Genomic DNA, 20,000 nt, shown 5'->3' with positions numbered 1-20,000 from the left:
ACTGTATATGTATGTGTCACTCGTGATGCAGGGACAGCTAGCTGCTGCGCATCATAAAATTGCGTCTAGATGTCGCCGCCACAAAGTCGTGTTTCCCCCTTAATTCACCTTCGCTCTCATTTCTTTCCTCGTCTGATTTTCCCAGTATTTTCTCCTGCCTCAGTATTCCCCCTTTCATCTCGAATGATAAGCCCTACTAAATTCTTCTCCTAAATGATGGTGTCGACACTGTGCTCAGCATGTATGTGGCACCTCCATGCATTGTAAAAGGGGGCACATGTATTTTGTTTTCCCAAAGGGCCAAGAACAGGGAATTTTCACTTCCTCAACTGCAAGGACTAAAGCAGACGACGGTCTTCTCGTTTTCGTGGCTGGGGCTTGGATGGTGTTGATTTACATTACGTTTCTTATCCTCCACATTTACTGTTTTATTTTTTTTTTTTACTCAGTATTTTTTTATATTGCGGATGACTTGTTATGCTAATTTTTTTATACATTTGGGAATGGTTCTTGTGGGGTGGTGGCTAATTTTTTCATTTGGTACGTGCTTTTATATATTTTCTTTTTATGTTTTCTCTATTTTAATCTCATTTTATCTTTTAAGTTTATGCATATCCATGATTTTTGCTCTATGATCAGTTTCGTTTTAGGTGATTTTGTTTGGGAGATTGCTCGTTAAAGATTTGCACTAGCACAGTTATCTTGAATTTCTGATGATTTATAATCAGGTAAATGGCTCATGTGTATGTTGATTACAGTACACGCAAACACGTGTCCAGATTTTTAGGTATATACTCACATGAGCTATAGTTGTACTTTGCAGTTATACAATATATATGCCTTAATGTGAGCTTTTTCCAGTAGATTCTGTTGTAAGGGTGCATTGCTACATCCACTACTCATTGCTTAATGCTTGTTTTTGCAACAGCCAGGGAAAATTCACGCTTTGAAAATAAAAGGTTCGAATAGTTGAGAGCAAACAGCATATGGCAGGTAAATTAATTTTCAAATATCTCCTAGGTTTGCCTTCGTAATAGAAGAGAAAACGATTGATTGTTAGAAAAGGGTGTCTAGTTTAGAAAGAAGTGGTAGGAGAAAGGAGGAGAGGAGTGCCCATAAATCGCAATATGGATGGTGAAAGGAAGTGATTCAATATTCAGGAAGCGCTAGAAAGCTTGCAAGATGAGTGAATGCACTGTACAGTGTATATATAAGGGTGTCGACATGATGCTGATGAGCCTTCTATGTAGTTGTATAAAGTGTCTGGTGATGTTTTTGTCAACGTGGTTCATCACCAGTTGAAATATGATTTTTACTTTTGATTTAGTTGAATAAATATGATTTTTATATTTTGATATATATTGAATATATATATATATATATATATATGTATGTATATATATATATATATATATATATATATATATATATATATATATATATATATATATATATATATATGTATACATATATATATTGTATGTTTTTATGTATGTATGTATTTATACATATATATACACATACATTATATATGTATGTTTATATATGTATATATTATTTTTACTGGATTTTGGAAGGTATGATTCAATATTCGTTAATAGTGTTATCTTTGCTAATTACTGAAAACTTTCTCATAATTATCAAATCATTTGTATTCCAAATGGAAATGATATTATTTTATTTCTTTATACGAGGCTATTTTTTCATAAATGTACGTAGGCAGTAAGATTGGATGTGAAGTCATGTACTGTAGATCGATTTTTTAATGAATTTATTGTTCGATATTTATATCGTTGTTCATACTAAGAATTTTTAAATCATCTTTGTTGTATTTCAAATTGTCCTCTTTTGTGCGATTGAAAAATAATTACTTGTATAGATACTAAGTTCCTGGAAGTGTTATTATTTACTGATAATGGTGGTGAAAATTAGTATGTTATTGGCTATAAAAAGTAAATTTAATCCCTAATGCTGTTTTAAGTAATAATCAAAATAAGTTAAACTTTCATGTCTGAAATACAAGTCAAATTCGATAGATTTAGAAGGTGAAATGAAGCAAACGCATGAGCTCAAAAATCCAGTCTTAATGGTAATAAACTATAGTTGATTGCTTTTTGTCCTTCAGATAATGCTTTCCTTAAATATTCAAATGATGGACAGTTCAGTTCAAATTCCCAGCATTACCTCGCAGGACTTATTTTTAACGGCCACATTCACCATACATTTGAATGTCGGTATCCCCTCATACTTTATAAGTTCCACGTCTCATTGTTACCTCATACTATGTTATCTACCTGTTGTGTTTTAACGTTACCAGTATCATCGAAGTTCATCGGAGGTTCTCTATTCGGTCAAGTCCATACGATGTCATTCATTCTTTCTGTACATCCGGAAGATATTTCAAAAAGTTGTTTGGCTGAACCCGCATGCTGCTTCTTAGTGCATTCCTATTTCAAAATGGCAGCAGCACACTCGCATGCCGTCTGAGTAATTTGCTAAATAATCCCTTGTCGAAGACCTATGTTTTTTTCATGAAGTTTGGATGGATGGATGGTAATAGTAATGACGATGATGAATTAAAATCTTAATTTTAGTTTTGATCTCACTTCACTATATTGTATTACATGACTGTGTTAACCGTGAACTGTATCCCTGTTGATTTCTCAACCTTCTCAGGGTAACTCCTGTAATTCCCTTCTCTCATGAAAGTTAAATGGATGTTTACCCTTGCAAAACTCTCCCTTTTTTAGCCTTTTTCTTTTTTATATTATCCTAATTTATTTTATGCTTCACTCGTAACGTGTAAATTGTCGACTTCGATCCCTGATTTACTATGCAAAAGTTAATACATACATACATACATATATACATACATATATATATATATATATATATATATATATATATATATATATATATATATATATGTGTAGGTATATGTAGTAGGTATTGTAACAGACATGTACTGTAGTCTAACTTTGGTATGCAGTTCCAAATCTTATTTTACCTGCTTTTTATTAGTCTTTTAATAAATTTCAACTCAAAAACCTGTACTGGATATCATTTCGTTACAAAATATTTGGAAGATTCACTCGTTGATCCTTTCTCCATCTAATGTTATTTCATCCTTTGTACGTATTCTGTATTCTTAACTTCTGTTTTTTTTTTTTTTTGAGTCCCATGTTTTTAGATACATAGTGCTTTCTATTAATGAAGTTTGGTAAATCGTGTGCTGTTGTGCTCATTAAAACAGCATCATCTGCATATTCTAAGTCTCCCAAGCTTTTGTTATTATTCTAGTTAAAGCCCCCATCATTTCTTACCACTTTTAGATGAAATCTGTGGAAAGGACGAAAAGCGCGTGTATGTGTATGTGTTGTGTGTCTCTATGTATGTGATAAGAAACACCAGTATATACAATATTCACACAGATAGTTAAACATTTCAATCTTATGTCCACTATTTTCATCAAAGATTTTCTGCAAATGGTTTCTGATTGGCATAATTTATTTTCTTAGTATAAAGTTGAACACAATATTCTATTTTTCCCGGCAGTCTCTTCTCATTGTCTTTCGTCTTAATGAATCAGATATCTAATTTTTTTTTAATTCATTGGTTTCCTTACTTCTTTACATTTCGATTCTTTTCTTTTTTAATGTTTTTGTTCAAAGGACATCAGAAGTCGCGGTTCCAGGAACGCCAAGCCAAGGTCTTGAGTTTTTCATCTTTATTTTTTAGTTTCACCTCTGATGATTTATTTTTTATTTTCCTTGAATGTTTGTGGTTTGCCTCTCTCTCTCTCTCTCTCTCTCTCTCTCTCTCTCTCTCTCTCTCTCTCTCTCTCTCTCTCTCTCTCTTATTATCTTGTTGAAAGACTTGAGTACTTGAGGGTGTTGTAATATAGTTTCCAACATATACTGTAGTCATATGTTGTGTTAAATTATGTGATGTGTTCTTATAATATGCTAAGATCCCTGATCCCCCGCCAATCTCTCTCTCTCTCTCTCTCTCTCTCTCTCTCTCTCTCTCTCTCTCTCTCTCTCTCTCTCTCTCAAAGGAAGGAAGTTTACTTGCGTTTTCGTTTTTGCCCTTCTACCTGCTTATGTTGACCCTTCCTCATGACCTCGTTTCGTGTTGATGCCTTCTCTTTCTTGGTCTGTTCCCTTATGTCCCTCAGTTATTTACTGTTGTTGACTCAGCTGAACCTATCCTCCTCCACTGTTGTTGAACAAGTGACCAAGCTGGATTAGGGGGTGGGGGCGGTGCCTCTCACCCACCCAAGCTTCTCTTTTCTTCAGGACGTCCTCTGAGGAGCCAATTAGACGTCCTTCTCCTTTTGCCTTTATTGATCGCAGGATTTGTGCGGAAGGGAAATGAGAATGTATTTTGAAGTTTGAATTTTAATAATGCCGGCCCTATGCGAAGACGGGGATAACGAGGAGGTAGGACCTCTCCTTCTCTAAGGAATTTCCAAGAAGCACCTAATGGTTCCTGGATCAGGCGGAGTAGGTTTTTCTTAAGAAAGTCTCGACTTCTTCTTTGACTTCTTCAAAGACTTTTGAGTCCACATTTTCGAGCCTGAGCTGTCTTAGACGACTTGTTCAGATCCTCAACTCACTCGACGTCCAGTGTGTTTGTATGTATGTATGTGTGTGTGTGTGTGTGTGTGTGTGTGTTCGTGCTCGTTAGTGGCCATGGATCCGAAGGTTCGTTTACCTTAAACTTCACTTTTGGAGTCTTGTTGTTATTGTTGGGTACAAGAGTTTCTCTCTCTCTCTCTCTCTCTCTCTCTCTCTCTCTCTCTCTCTCTCTCTCTCTCTCTCTCTCTCAGTGTATTATTATTATTATTATTATTATTATTATTATTATTATTATTATTATTATTATTATTATTATTATTATTATTGTAAAAAATACATGAAAACATTGCTGTATACTGCATAGCAATAATACTATTAACTTGCAGAACAAGATTCTGCAGAACAGGAACCTACGCACATGAATACATTGAAGACGGAGAGAGAAAAATGAGACAGAGAAAAGTTTATTAACAAATAGAGATTTGCTTATAAAAAGCAATACAGACTGGAAAAATTAAAGTGAGATATTATTGGATCGTAGACTATCACTAATTACGAAAATGATAGTATTTAATTTCCTGAGTCAAATACGATTATAAACATGCAATAATGCCTTATTTTGACGATTAACTAGTTAGCTGGTAACAGCTAACTAGTTAGTCCACGGTAGTTACTTTTGATTAACGCAGCGTTTAATGTGTTCATTAAGGCTTTTGTAAACATTGCATTTCATTCAGTTTTGATGAACACAGTCGCTGATTGACGGAACATCCACTGATTAAAAGTATTTTATTTACCGATTGATTAACGGGTTGCAATCAAACACTAGGAAACTCAGTAGTCCTCCCGTGTAGTAATTAACTTTGCTGCTCCTCACTCTAAAATTCACTTTTTGTTGTGAAAAGGGAAATACGTGGCTAGCTCCAAAAATCTCAGTTTCCTTCTGAATGGAAGAGTCGTGGCCAGCTCCTGATTCCTAAAGTCCCCCTTTTCTCCTTTGTATTCTTGACAAGGAGATAACTAGCTTGTTTTTTACTATTTTACTTTATTATTTCCGCCTTTCAAGTCTAAAATCCCCTAGGAGGTTTGCAGGTACCCCCAAATACCACAATTTATAGTGACCTAGGAGATTCTCTGCTACCTAAAAAAAAAAGATTCCCATTTTTTATCGGGTTGAGATTCCTAATGAGCTTCAAATTCAATTTTTGCCAACTAAAAGATTCGTTTCAATTTACTGTGACCTTTGAGATTTTTATCGAGCTCCATATTCTAAAATTCCTCATTTTTTTAAGACACTTAACTACCTCATAAATGTGAATTATCCGTTACTCTCTGACTAGGAATTTGTGTCCAGTTTTTTGTACTAGTTTTGTTTATTTTTACCGCTCTCTGAACAGGGTATTTTATACTGATTAGGTTATTTAATACGTCGTATTTCTTAACCTTCATTTATGTGATTTTAAAAATCACCTTTATATAGTTCTATGAGGTTTATTTGCTCCTTATTTTTTTTTAGAAAAACTAATTATTTATGGTACACTAGATCAGTCGTTTGTTACTTTTTCTAAAATTCAATTTTAAACTGAAACAGAAGACTAGATGATGTTTCCTCTTTCTAAAAATCCCGTATTAAAGTGGACTAGTAGATTAATATCGAACTCCAAATTATTGAAATCTACGTTTATATCGAACTGTGAGATGCGTAGATAGCTTCAGCGATCTCAGTTTTTAGTAGAAACTGTTTTGAACTTTGAGTGGCGTCTAAAGGACAGTTGCATTAAAAAGATATCTCTAAATTAGTATGAAATAAGGAATACTACATTTTTGTCAATTTTGTTTTATTTATTTATTTATCTGTTCATTTATTGTGCGTACCTCTGTGTATGCAACTATGAGCATGAACGCAGATGTAACTATAGTTTTGTCTGTTCACTCGTACGAGCCAAAATAAGCTTTCAGCCGGGTTCAGTTGAATATGGGCAAATAAAACCGTTAGTCCTTTCTGTTCTTCAGATTTTCTATAGATCTTTTCATTCTACCCATCCTACCAAATGGTTTATTTTGAGATGTTTGAGAAGTAGAAATTCAGTAAAATGGTGTTTTCATGTTTTAAAAACTCGTTCCTTTAATCGTACCCTGTCACTGGGAAGGGACTGGAGTGTTTGAAAAGTATGCTTTCAGTAGAAAGATTGATTTCCTTTGCTAAGAATCTCGTTTGCTCAATTGAGGTCTTTCCTTCCCTTGGATAAGTCTGACTGACGCATCGATCATTCTCCTTCCACACTTGGTTCATTTCATCTCATCTCTGGAGTCTTCCGAACAATTCCATCCTATCTTGCTCTTTTTATTTTTCAAGCCTCCTCGAGTATTTTTTCCGATTTTTTGTGAGTATCCTCGCTCCTTTCCTTTCGCTCTGAACCCTCTCATTATCAAGGCTTTTTTCCCTGTCTCAATTGATTCTCAGATTCTTCCTCGGTTTTTGAGAAACCAAATCTATTTTGCCTTTTTTTATTATTTTCGAATGATAGCATCTTTATCTTGCTTTCTGTCACCTACCTACGCGTCCGTCTTGATGGTCAAGACTTGATCACCCTTGTATATTAATCTGTTTCCCTATTTCGATTCCTACATTCTAATATTCTATTCCCTTCGACTCAAAGTATTACTCATCCTTCCTCCGCATCTTCTCGTGGTCTATTTTTTTTTTTTTTTTTTTCCTAACTGCTATACTTCTCAGGCCGATATTTCCAAATCATCATTCCCATTAAACTTCGCCCTCCTTCTCTCTCATTTAAGATGATGTCTTCAAAATGTCCTTGAATATTTTCCGGGAATTTATTCTTGTATTTTATTTCTTTTCTCCTTTTACTCTCATTTTTTCTCTCGCTATTGTCTTTCCTGGTCTTTAAGGTGTTTTCTTCGTTAATTCGGTGTTTAATAGACCATTCACTTTTTTCAATACTTTCTTACCGTTGCTCTGCTCTCTATCATTTATCTCTCTCTCTCTCTCTCTCTCTCTCTCTCTCTCTCTCTCTCTCTCTCTCACTGTGTATATATATATATATATATATATATATATATATATATATATATATATATATATATATATATATATATACTTATATAGATACATACACACACATGCACACAAAGAGAGAGAGAGAAAGAGAGAGAGAGGTGATGGAGCAACAGTAAAAGAATGTTGAAAAAAATAAATGATCGTTTAAACACCGAATTAGCGAAGAAAGTACCTGAAAGACAGGGAAGGAAAAAGCAAGAAAAGAATGAGAGTAAAAGGAGAAAAGAAATAAAATACAAGACTAAATTCTCGGAAAATATTCAAGGACTTTTTGAAGACATCATCTTAAAAGAGAGAGAATGAGGGCGGGTTTAATAAGAATGACGATTATTTTGAAATATCGGTCTGAGAAGCAAATAACAGAAAACAAAAGTTATAACTCTCTCTCTCTCTCTCTCTCTCTCTCTCTCTCTCTCTCTCTCTCTCTCTCTCTCTCTCTCATAACTGTATTACTACGTTTCATCCTCTATATCGTGTATTCCTCCAAAGCTCTTTTATCATTTTTGGGTTCCTCACTGTTTCTGGATTAATCTTCTTTTGGTTTTCAGTTTTGCAGTGATATTTTCCCAGTTCAATTTTAGCTTCAGTTAATCTGTATACTTACTACATAATATAAAATTTCAATGAAAGGATGCTTATATATTTTGTATTATGAACTAGATTAATATTTTTACTATTATTTCTTCTTTCTTTTTTTTCAGAACTTGGTCATTTTGGACAGGTAAGGACCTTTGACTTACCCCCGGTGTAAGTGACCTTGCTAGGTTACCAAAGACGCAAACGTGCTTTATGGCAAAATGCCAAAATCTCAACTTTAAATCTTTTGTGTGTCTTAGATGGTAAATCTTTTGTGTGTCTTAGACGGAAACGTGTCATTGAGTGTAATGGCTACACCAGCAGTGTTCAAAAGACGCAGTCATTAAATCCAGTGGGTTCTGCTACTATTGGTGGTTGCTGATTTCCTTTGATTTGCCCATAAATTTCTCAAGATTCCATCCTTCACCGTTCAGTCTTTACCGATTTGTTTATTTTCTCAAGATTCTTGTGTCCATTGGTAATTGCCTGATAACCGTTTTACTTTTTTTCACCTTTACCGTAAAGACATTTTTCTGTCAGTTTTCGCAAATGTAAGAGAGCTTTTACTTAAGTCAATTAGCTTGATTCTGTAAACTAACTGAATTACTGGATTAGAACAGTTTTTCTTAATGCGTTTTTCGATATTGATTATGATTTATGATTGAGAAACGCTGTTTTATTACCACACCCTGTCCAGTTGAGTTTTCTTGAATGCTTTTTTAATCTATATATATATATATATATATATATATATATATATATATATATATATATATATATATATATATACACTGTATATATACTTATATACATACACACATTTTCAGAATTCGAACGTATGCATTTAGTTTAAGTAAAGTGAATTTAATATTAAATGGCTGATGTGGTGTAATATATGAGATTATGCCAAGTGTGAATTAGAGTTGGGTCACAGAGAGCATTCTGTCGGCTCCTTGAACATAAGGGCCTACAGATTAATGCCGCTCGGGTTGGGGCCAATGGGCATATGGCACGGAAGGAAAAAGTGAAAAACTTGATTGGAAGTGATACTCTCTTGTTGACATCGTTAGACTCACAGATACACCGAATTTATACCAGACATGCGTTTCCCATGAGGCCAACTTCTTGGTGACAGATAAATCTGTAATAAGGAAAAGGAGATAATTCAGTGTCAGTGGAAGACAGACCAGAGGTTAAGCTTACGCCCTTTTGTACTCCGCCTTTGCTCAATTAATTTTATCGCCTGAGTTTAGCCATTGGCCCCCAAGGAATTATTTGCAAGGCCTTAAGAGACAGCTTTTCTACCCCGTTTCGCTGGTTTTTCAGATGTTTGGTCCAAATAAAATAAATGGCATTCTAAGCCTGGGATATTGTATATCATGTTACTTTTTTCTAGGGCTGTCTTGATTATATTTTTCAACGTGCTCGTATCTTTAAAACGCTACCCCTATACTTATATTTAAAAAAATGCATTGGACGATAGCTTTCATGAGAAGAAAGACATGGTATGTTATTTTTTGACTCTTTTCCTCTTTCAGTATGGAATGCTCTTTGCTGTATCCATAGATTTTCTAGAAAAGATATCGTATAGCCTAGATTATTACAATTTCTTTCCTCTTTTAGTAAAATTATCCTTTATGTATTATGGGTTACATCTTTTTAGAGTGCTCAGGTACCCACAGAAAAGTACAGGTGATTTTACGTTTTTAGAATGGTAAGTTATTTTTAGACTTTCTGTATATAGAAAATTTAAATCTGTCAGCTCGTCTGACGTCTAAAACATACGAGAAAAGGGTACTGTTATTTTCTTATTTCTGTAGTGCAAATTTTATGAAAGGGACCAAGGAACGAACGATAGTAAGAAAACCCCTAAGGTCGTCATTTTAATTTTAAATTTCGAGTACATTGTCTACATACATATAATAAGACATTTTAGGCGACCAAATTAGAATTATCTGTAAAGTCTGCATAAATATAATTTGCCAGCGGTGGATACAACCCATTTTCATAGAATCTTCATTCTTTATAAAATAAATATATTTTACGACATAAGCCAATAAATTTAAAAAATACTATTGGTTGTAATAGTAACTCATAGGACTCTAAGGTACAAGCCAAGTAATCCAATGACTCATCAACAACTACTTTGGTGGATAATGAGGTAACCTCAAAACTAACTAATCTGTAGGAGGCCAGTATGTTGATATTTTCGCATTTATCACATTTATCCGCTGATTGTTTTGTTTTATGAAGAATAAATGGACCCTTAAATGGGAGCAATTAATTTCACGAGATATTTTGATAATTCATTGTTATTTTTCGTACCACCTTGGGAAAATAGTACATGATATTGTCAAATAGGCTCCTGAGGGCACCAGAGTAGTTGGAAGACCCAGACCTTTTTGGATGAGAACTATAAGAAAGAAGGCCGGAGATGAGCAGAGGTTTGTGGAACACCAAGCACAGGAAAGACGTGAGTGGCGGAATTTCACTGAAGCCCTCCGCGTCTCACGCCGTTGGTTCCAGTTGCACTATTTAATAGGTCCTATTGTATTACCTGGATTGTTGGTTTTAATTAAACCACATAAATGAGGTAATGAAGGACCAATATACATCGGTGAACCAGTTAAAGATTTTTTGTCTTCCAAAGTTATTTTATGCTCCTTTTAAGATGATTGACTACCTGATACAGGGATTACCTCCTAATTGTAAATTATTAAAAGCATCACATAGGGACTAATTAATGTTTTTCAAATATGTATACTCTTCTTTATGCACCCAAGTTCTCTAAGAATATGTAACCCAGGATATAGAGGGTGAGTTTACTAACATAAAATAAATTGCTAGATGATGCCTTAGAGGAAAAGCGAAAGATCTTGCACTCTTTTATTTCAGTTTCTTCGTGGCCATATTCTTTATATATATATATATATATATATATATATATATATATATATATATATATATATATATATATATATATATATACACATACATACACACATACACATTTGTCACCTTATGCCTTTCCCTTAAAAATGGGTGGATCCATCCAGTACTGCCATCCCGTTTTAAGCAATCATTATGGGGTGACGTTAGCCCTTGCTTTCTTTCATTCACTACAGTCGACTAACTTAAAGGTATACAATTTACTACTTAGGCTGAGAGTGGCGCAGTTGGATCTGACGTAACATTCTATGATCTGTCAAATCCTTATCCAGGAATTGCAACCTCTAGGCCTCTCGATACCGTGACCATTTGTCATATATATATATATACAGTGTGTATATGTATATATATATATATATATATATATATATATATATATATATATATATATATATATATATATATATATATACATACATACATACATACATACATACATACATACATACATATATACATATATGTGTGTGCGCACGCACTTTTGTACGCACACTTTTGTTTGTGTGTTTGAGCTTGCGTGAACATATGTGTATGGGTGTATGGCCAAGCACGTATGTAAAAGAGCGGGAGACGTGGGGGGAGAATAGAATGGGGTATTGCCTTCTCTTGTTTATTTCCTCGGTAATAGGATTTTCATTTGAAAATATAATACCGGGCAGCGTATTCTAGCATATGAATATTTATCGAAAACTAATGACTACACCGGCTGAAAAACAGTCGAACTCTTTCCTGCGCGATAGCGAAAGGAGGATTTGCAGCCACCAGAAGATTTAAAACTGATCGACTTGATTTTTTTTTAATTGATTATAGACCGAGTTGGGCAGGGCTGCCCACAAGAAGCCCCGTCCCGCGAGAAAAGTTTAAGTAATTCACTCATAAATGTTGATAGGCCGTTTCTTGGAAGAGGTGAGACTGAATGATTCAGGAGATTCAACAAGATGATAATACCTCATTTGTAAAGCGAATGGTATGAAAGATTAATCAAACCGATTGACCCTTAAGACTGGGGCTTCTACAGGGTATGCATGGTTCTGTGACGCCCAACTTGCACGACGATGATCGAGGTGTTTAGGTCTGTTCCTCATGTCATTCTTTCTCCTTGCGTTGCTGCATTGGACTGGTCGCACTTAGAGGATATTTAAATTTAATTTTATAATTGTGAGTCTGCAATTGAAGGCGATGGAAAGCTCTATTTGTATAGCTGTTGATGTATATTTGTACACTGGCAGCTCCCTCTAGCTGTGCTTATAATGCACATACAATATATACATATATAATAATTTGTGTGTATGTCTGTTTCCGCCGACGTTTTCTATATCATTGCGACTTCTCCCAACACTCAACACATTTCTAGTATATTCAACTATTAGGCTATGTACATGTAACACAAGAGTCTGTAGAGGGGGGGAAACGTTTTTGTCACGTTATCATTTCTGACAGTCTTGAAACCCATTCCTTATTCATTGTTGGTAAATTTTCTTAAAAATGTGCATGGGAGAAGTATGTTCATTCAGTCTAATAAACTCTCAGACTATCTAGGTCGTATCTTAATGAAAGTAGCATCCTCATTACAGTCAGACTTCTGGTTTAATTTTCCTCAGTAGTTTTTCGATGGTTTTGTCAGTTGACATTTTCACCCCACCGAAAGAATGTCCAGTGAAGCTACTGTGATGCCGCCGACGTCGTTGTCACCGGCTTCCGCGGGCTGCAGGTTTAAATTTTAACGTTAACAGTAACATTTTGAACTTAGGCCATGATTATCATGAGTAGGCTCGCTTTTTTACTGGAGTAAAGGCTACGATTATCATGAGGAGGCTCGCTTTCTTACTGGAGTAAAAGCTATGATTATCATGAGGAGGCTCGCTTTCCTACTGGAATAAAGGCTATGATTATCATGAGGAGGCTCGCTTTCTTACTGGAGTAAAGGCTGAGATTATCATGAGGAGGCTTGCTTTCTTACTGGAGTAAAGGCTATGATTATCATGAGGAGGCTTGCTTTCTTACTGGAGCAAAGGCTATGATTATCATGAGGAGGCTTGCTTTCTTACTGGAGCAAAGGCTATGATTATCATGAGGAGGCTTGCTTTTTTACTGGAGTAAAGGCTATGATTATCATGAGGAGGCTTGCTTTCTTACTGGAGTAAAGGCTATGATTATCATGAGGAGGCTTGCTTTCTTACTGGAGTAAAGGCTGAGATTATCATGAGGAGGCTTGCTTTCTTACTGGAGCAAAGGCTATGATTATCATGAGGAGGCTTGCTTTTTTACTGGAGTAAAGGCTACGATTATCATGTAAAGGCTTGCTTTCTTACTGAGTAAGGCTGAGATTATCATGAGGAGGCTTGCTTTCTTACTGGAGCAAAGGCTATGATTATCATGAGGAGGCTTGCTTTTTTACTGGAGTAAAGGCTGATTATCATGAGGAGGCTCGTTTTCCTACTGGAATAAAGGCTATGATTATCATGAGGAGGCTGCTTTCTTACTGGGCAAAGGCTATGATTATCATGAGGAGGCTTGCTTTTTTACTGGAGTAAAGGCTACGATTATCATGAGGAGGCTCGTTTTCCTACTGGAATAAAGGCTCTGATTATCATGAGGAGGCTCGCTTTCTTACTGGAGTAAAGGCTATGATTATCATGAGGAGGCTTGCTTTCTTACTGGAGCAAAGGCTATGATTATCATGAGGAGGCTTGCTTTCCTACTGCAGTAAAGGCCATGATTATCATGAGGAGTCTTACTTTCTTCCTGGAATAAACGCTATGCTTATCATGAGGGAGCTCGCTTTCTTACTGGAGTAAATACTATGATTATCATGAGGAGGTTCGCTTTCCTACTGGAATAAAGGCTGTGATTATCATCAGGAGGCTGGCTTTCTTAATGGAGTAAAGACTATGATTATCATGAGGAGGCTCGCTTTCGTACTGGAGTAAAGGCCATGATCATCATGAGGAGTCTTGCTTATTGCTTCCCTACTGGAATAAAGGTTATGACTATTACGAGGAGGCTCGCTTTCCTGCTGGAGTAAAAGTTATTATTATCATGAGGAGGCTTGCTTCTTGCTTTCTTTCTGGAATAAAGGCTATGATTATCATGAGGAGGCTTACTTCCTAATGGACTAAAGGCTATGATTGTCATGAGGAGGCCCGATTTCTTACTGGAATAAAGGCTGTGATTATAATGAGAAGGCTCGCTTTCCTGCTGGGATCAAGGCTATAATTATCATGAGGAGGCGCTTTCCTACTGGAATAAAGGCATGATTATCATGAGGAGGCTCACTTTCCTTCTGGAATAAAGGCCATGATTATCATGAGGAGGCTCGCTTTCCTACTGAAATAAAGGCAATGATTGTCATGAGGAGGCTCGCTTTCCTACTGGATTAAAGGCTATGATTATCATGAGGAGGTTCGCTTTCGTACTGGATTAAAGGCTATGATTACCATGAGGAGGCTGGCTTTCTTATTGGAGTAAAGGCTATGATTATCATGAGGAGGCTCGCTTTATTATTGGAAAAAAAGGCCATGATTATCATGAGGAGGCTGGCTTTCTTACTGGAAGAAAGGCTATGATTATCATGAGGAGGCTCGTTTTCTTACTGCAATAAAGGCCATGATTATCATGAGGAGGCTCGCTTCCCTATTAGAATAAATGCCATGATAATCATGAGGAGGCTCTTTTTCCCACTGGAATAAAGGCCATGATTATTAGTCTCGCTTCCCTACTGGAATAAAGGCCATGATTATCGTGAGGAGGCTCTTTTACCACTGGAATAAAGGCCATGATTATCATGAGGAGGCTCGCTTCCCTATTAGAATAAATGCCATGATTATCATGAGGAGGCTCTTTTTCCCACTGGAATAAAGGCCATGATTATCATGAGGAGTCTCGCTTCCCTACTGGAATAAAGGCCATGATTATCGTGAGGAGGCTCTTTTTCCCACTGGAAGAAAGGCCATGATTATCATGAGGTGGCTCTCTTTCTTGCTGGAACAAATGCCATGATTGCCGTGAGGAGGCTCGCTTTCCTACTGGAATAAAGGCCATGATTATCATAAGGCGGCTTGCTTTCTTGCTGGAATAAAGGCTATCACTATCATGGGGAGGTTCACTTTCTTACTGTAATAAATGCTATGATTATCATGAGAAGGTTCGCTTTCTTACTGAGATTAAGCTATGATTATCATGAGGAAGCTCGTTTTCTTGCTGGAATAAATGCTATGATTATCATGAGGAGGTTCGCTTTCCTGCTGGAATAAAGGCTATCATTATCATGAGAAGGCTCACTTTCTTCCTGGAATAAATGCTATGATTATCATGAGGAAGATCGCTTTCTTACTGAAATAAAGGCTATGATTATCATGAGGAGGCTCGCTTTCCTACTGGAATAAGTTCTTCCGTATGATTATCATGAGGAGCTCGCTTTCTTACTGAAATAAAGGCCATGATTATTATGAGGAGCCTCGCTTTCTTACTGGAATAAGGGCTATGATTATCATAAGGAGGCTCGCTTTCCTACTGGAATAAGGGCTATGATTATCATAAGGAGGCTCGCTTTCCTACTGGAATAAGGGCTATGATTATCATAAGGAGGCTCGCTTTCCTACTGGAATAAGGGCTATGATTATCATAAGGAGGCTCGCTTTCCTACTGGTACAAAGGCTGTGATGATCATGACAAGGCTCTCTTTCCTACTGGAATAAAGGCCATGATTACCATGAGGAGGATCACTTTCTTACTGGAATAAATGATTATCATGAGGAGGCTCGCTTTCTTACTGGAATAAAGGCCATGATTACCTTGAGGAGGCTTGCTTTCTTGCTGGAATAAAGGCTATGATTATCATGAGGAGGCTCGCTTTCTTACTGGAATAAATGCTGTGATTATCATGAGGAGGGTTGCTTTCCTACTGGAATAAAGGCCATGATTACCATGTTTAGGCTCGCTTTCTTACTGTAATAAACGCTGTGATTATCATGAGGAGGCTCGCTTTCTTACTGGAATAAAGGCCATGATTATCATGAGGAGGCTTGCTTTCCTACTGGAATAAAGGCAGTGATTATCATGGGGAGTCTTACTTGCTTGCTGGAATAAAGGCTATGATTATTATGAGGAAGCTCGCTTTCTTACTTGAGTAGTTGCTATGATTATCATGAGGAGGCTCACTTTCTTACTGGAATAAAGGTTGTGATTATCATTAGGAGGCTCTCTTTCTTGCTGGAATAAAGGCTATGATGATCATGGGGAGGCTCGCTTTCCTACTGGAATAAAGGCTATGATTTTTCATGAGGAGGCTTGCTTTCCTAGTGGAATAAAGGCCATGATTATCAAGAGGAGGTTCGGTTTCCTACTGGAATAAAGGCTATGATTATCATGAGGAGGCTCGCTTTCCTACTGGAATAAAGGCCATGATTATCATGAGGAGGCTCGCTTTCCTAGTGGAATAAAGGCCATGATTATCATGAGGAGGTTCGGTTTCCTACTGGAATAAAGGCTATGATTATCATGAGGAGGCTCGCTTTCTTACTGGAAGAAACACTGTGATTATCATGAGGAGGCTCGCTTTCCTACTGGAATAAAGACCATGATTATCATAAGGAGGCTCGCTTTCTTACTGGAATAAATACTATGATTATCATGAGGAGGCTCGCTTTCTTACTGGAATAAAGGCCATGATTATCTTGAGGAGGCTTGCTTTCTTATTGGAATAAAGGCTGTGATTATCATGAGGAGGCTTGCTTTCTTACTGGATTAAAGGCTGTGATTATCTTGAGGAGGCTTGCTTTCTTACTGGAATAAATACTATGATTATCATGAGGAGGCTCGCTTTCTTACTGGAATAAAGGCCATGATTATCTTGAGGAGGCTTGCTTTCTTATTGGAATAAACGCTGTGATTATCATGAGGAGGCTCGCTTTCTTTCTGGAGTAAAGGCTGTGATTATCATGAGGAGGCTTGCTTTCTTATTGGAATAAATGCTGTGGTTATCATGAGGAGGCTCGCTTTCTTACTGGAATAAAGGCCATGATTATCTTGAGGAGGCTTGCCTTCTTATTGGAATAAACGCTGTGATAATCATGAGGAGGCTTGCTTTCTTACTGGAATAAAGGCTGTGATTATCTTGAGGAGGCTTGCCTTCTTATTGGAATAAACGCTGTGATAATCATGAGGAGGCTCGCTTTCTTACTGGAATAAAGGCCATGATTATCTTGAGGAGGCTTGCTTTCTTATTAGAATAAAGGCTGTGATTATCATGAGGAGGCTTGCTTTCTTACTGGAATAAATACTATGATTATCATGAGGAGGCTCGCTTTCTTACTGGAATAAAGGCTATGAGTATCTTGAGGAGGCTTGCTTTCTCATTGGAATAAACGCTGTGATTATCATGAGGAGGCTTGGTTTCTTACTGGAATAAAGGCTGTGATTATCATGAGGAGGCTTGCTTTCCTACTGGAATAAAGGCTATGATTATCATGAGGAGTCTTGCTTTCTTGCTGGAATAAAGACTATGATTATCACCAGGAAGCTCACTTTCTTACTGGAGTAAATGCTATGACTATCTTGACGAGGCTCGCTTTCTTACTGGAATAAAGGCTATGATTATCATGAGGAGGCACGCTTTCCTAATGGAATAAAGCCTATGATTATCATGAGGAGGCTTGCTTTCCTACTGGGATAATGGTTATGATTATCATGAGGAGGCTCGCTTTCTTATTTAAATAAAGGCTATTATGATCATTAGGAGGCTCGCTTTCTTACTGGAATAAAGACTTTGATTATTATGAGGAGGCACTCTTTCCCACTGGAATAAAGGCTATGATTATGAGGAGGCTCGCTTTCTTACTGGAGTATTTCTTAATGGAATAAATGCTATGATTATCATGAGGAGGCTCGCTTTCTTAATGGAATAAATGCTATGATTATCATGAGGAGGCTCGCTTTCTTACTGGAATAACTTCCGAACCAGTCCTCCCATCTCCCATTTTGACCCTTGACTCTTGATTAAGGTTAAGCTTATATACACAGACATTCGGGTTTTGGGGTTACGAAGAGATGTCCCTAGACCTTAAGTAATTCGAAGAAAATTTAATTTTAAGCCATGTTAAATGGAACTGGGGCATCTGTACGTTTCCAGAGGCCTAGCTGTCATTCCTCAGAGTAATTTGTGAGAATCGATGTAATCTAGCCATGTCATTAGCACAATGGTGTGTGTCCTGACGACAAGGAAAGATAATATTTTCTCTTCAAGTTTCGTCCAGCGTTTTTGCTTTCGTAATGGGATGATGAACGAATGATTACTGGTGTGTGGTGCTGCTGAAGTCAAAGTCTTTGGCGGTTGTTTTGATACTGAGCATCTCTCGTTTTTCCTTTTTGATGTCTATCCCGCCCTAATGCCATTTTTACATATAGCTCTGGCTGCAGTTCATTGGCACCACGAAGCAGTCACGACCTCTATTCATGACCTAAATTTCTAATTCCCTTCACTTAACCGTTTTGGTCGAGTTACAAGGTTATCATGCGTTTAAGCTGTTTTAGGTCGGTGTTTGTGGTACGAAGAATAGATTTAAGGACTGCTTATATTTTATAATTTTAAATTTTTTCTTCGCTCTGCAGTTTCAGTTTCAATGCTGAAACCATTGCCGCCAAGAGACGACTCGAAAGCTAGAAGTTTGGTGACACATTAGATGTGGCTGTCCTCTTCTTGAGCTTTTATTAGGAAATGAGGCTCGATAAAGTATTTATACTTGTCCAGGCAATTCCTGTATACTAGCCGGCACAGAAATTGGCAAGCCAAATTGTCACCCAGCGTAGATAGCGACGATACTCGCTTTGGGATCGAAACTAGGTATGCAGACCTATAATTGTTTTACTAAAGCATGGTGGTATAATACGGCTACCTGTAATATGGAGACTTTTTCCAACAGACCGGTGACCAACCTAATTTGAATTTTAGGTTAGGCGTCATTAACTGTGCTCCCATTTCTCTAGCCCCGATGAGCAGAATGATGGTGACATCCCTCTCCTGGGCTTTGGCCAAGTTCTTCCAAATCAGATCAAGTGAAGGTCCTCCAATCTTTGGAATTCGTTTGCAAAGAAAAGATTCTTCGACTGTTGAGCCAATTCTTAAAAAAGAGGGCCGTCGTTTCAGGTCTTTTTATTCCCCCCCCCCTCCCCCACCAGTCTTACTATTTGATTTATTTCAGTTATTATATCTCAAGTATTGAATATAATTTTGCTAATCATTTCACTCTCATTCTGTAACTAATTTGTTTTTTCGGACAATAGTTATAAACAAAGCAAATGTAGATTTTAGTGATTTAGACCTTGAATTAATCTAGACAGCGGCGGTTTTCCATGGTCTTGCTGCTAATTAGCGTGAAAATATTTTGTCCCGTTCCTCTCCATTTCTTTTTTCTTCTAATCTTCCTTTTTATTCATAACAAAATATTTGCTGGAAAACAGGCCTCGCGAAAATTGCATTCCTTTGGTGAACACCATACACACACGCATGCATACGAGCGCCGAGGCACGGGCGCACAGGTTTTTATATTTTTTCTCCAGGAGCCTTTCTCCGTAATGTTGACCTCTCGGTTCTCTGCAAGTCTTGGGATGAAGTTGCAAGTCTCGAGTATTTTCTTTGATCCTGGTTTGCGCCCACCACAGTTGTCTATGTGTCAAGTACACAGTACACTGCACAGGTAAAAAAAAAAAAAAGAGCACTATAAGTTTTTTTAACAGGGCGTGCCCCATCCGCCCACCCTAGCCCAGGGTCAAACCTGGGATCTCTTACATGGTATACAGAGATAACACCGATCTCTCTC

At 37.0% G+C, this 20,000-nt stretch overlaps 1 protein-coding gene across 2 annotated transcripts in view; it reads left to right on the top strand.

The window, feature by feature from the left end:
* LOC136831376 (uncharacterized) overlaps positions 1-20,000 on the top strand; it is a 1,849,518-nt gene that overhangs the window by 1,303,837 nt on the left and 525,681 nt on the right. For both annotated transcript variants that reach the window (XR_010850855.1, XM_067091727.1), the window contains one exon: positions 8,361-8,380. Coding sequence is in view for 1 of the 2 variants with exons in the window: in XM_067091727.1 (XP_066947828.1) it covers positions 8,361-8,380 (20 nt within the window). In the remaining variant the exon portion in view is untranslated. The remainder of the gene's footprint in view (positions 1-8,360; positions 8,381-20,000) is intronic.

Source organism: Macrobrachium rosenbergii, chromosome 48 (assembly GCF_040412425.1).
Source record: "Macrobrachium rosenbergii isolate ZJJX-2024 chromosome 48, ASM4041242v1, whole genome shotgun sequence".
NCBI lineage: Eukaryota > Metazoa > Arthropoda > Malacostraca > Decapoda > Palaemonidae > Macrobrachium > Macrobrachium rosenbergii.
The sequence above is the reverse complement of the archived record's forward strand: the minus strand, read 5'-3'. Positions and strand labels throughout refer to the sequence as shown.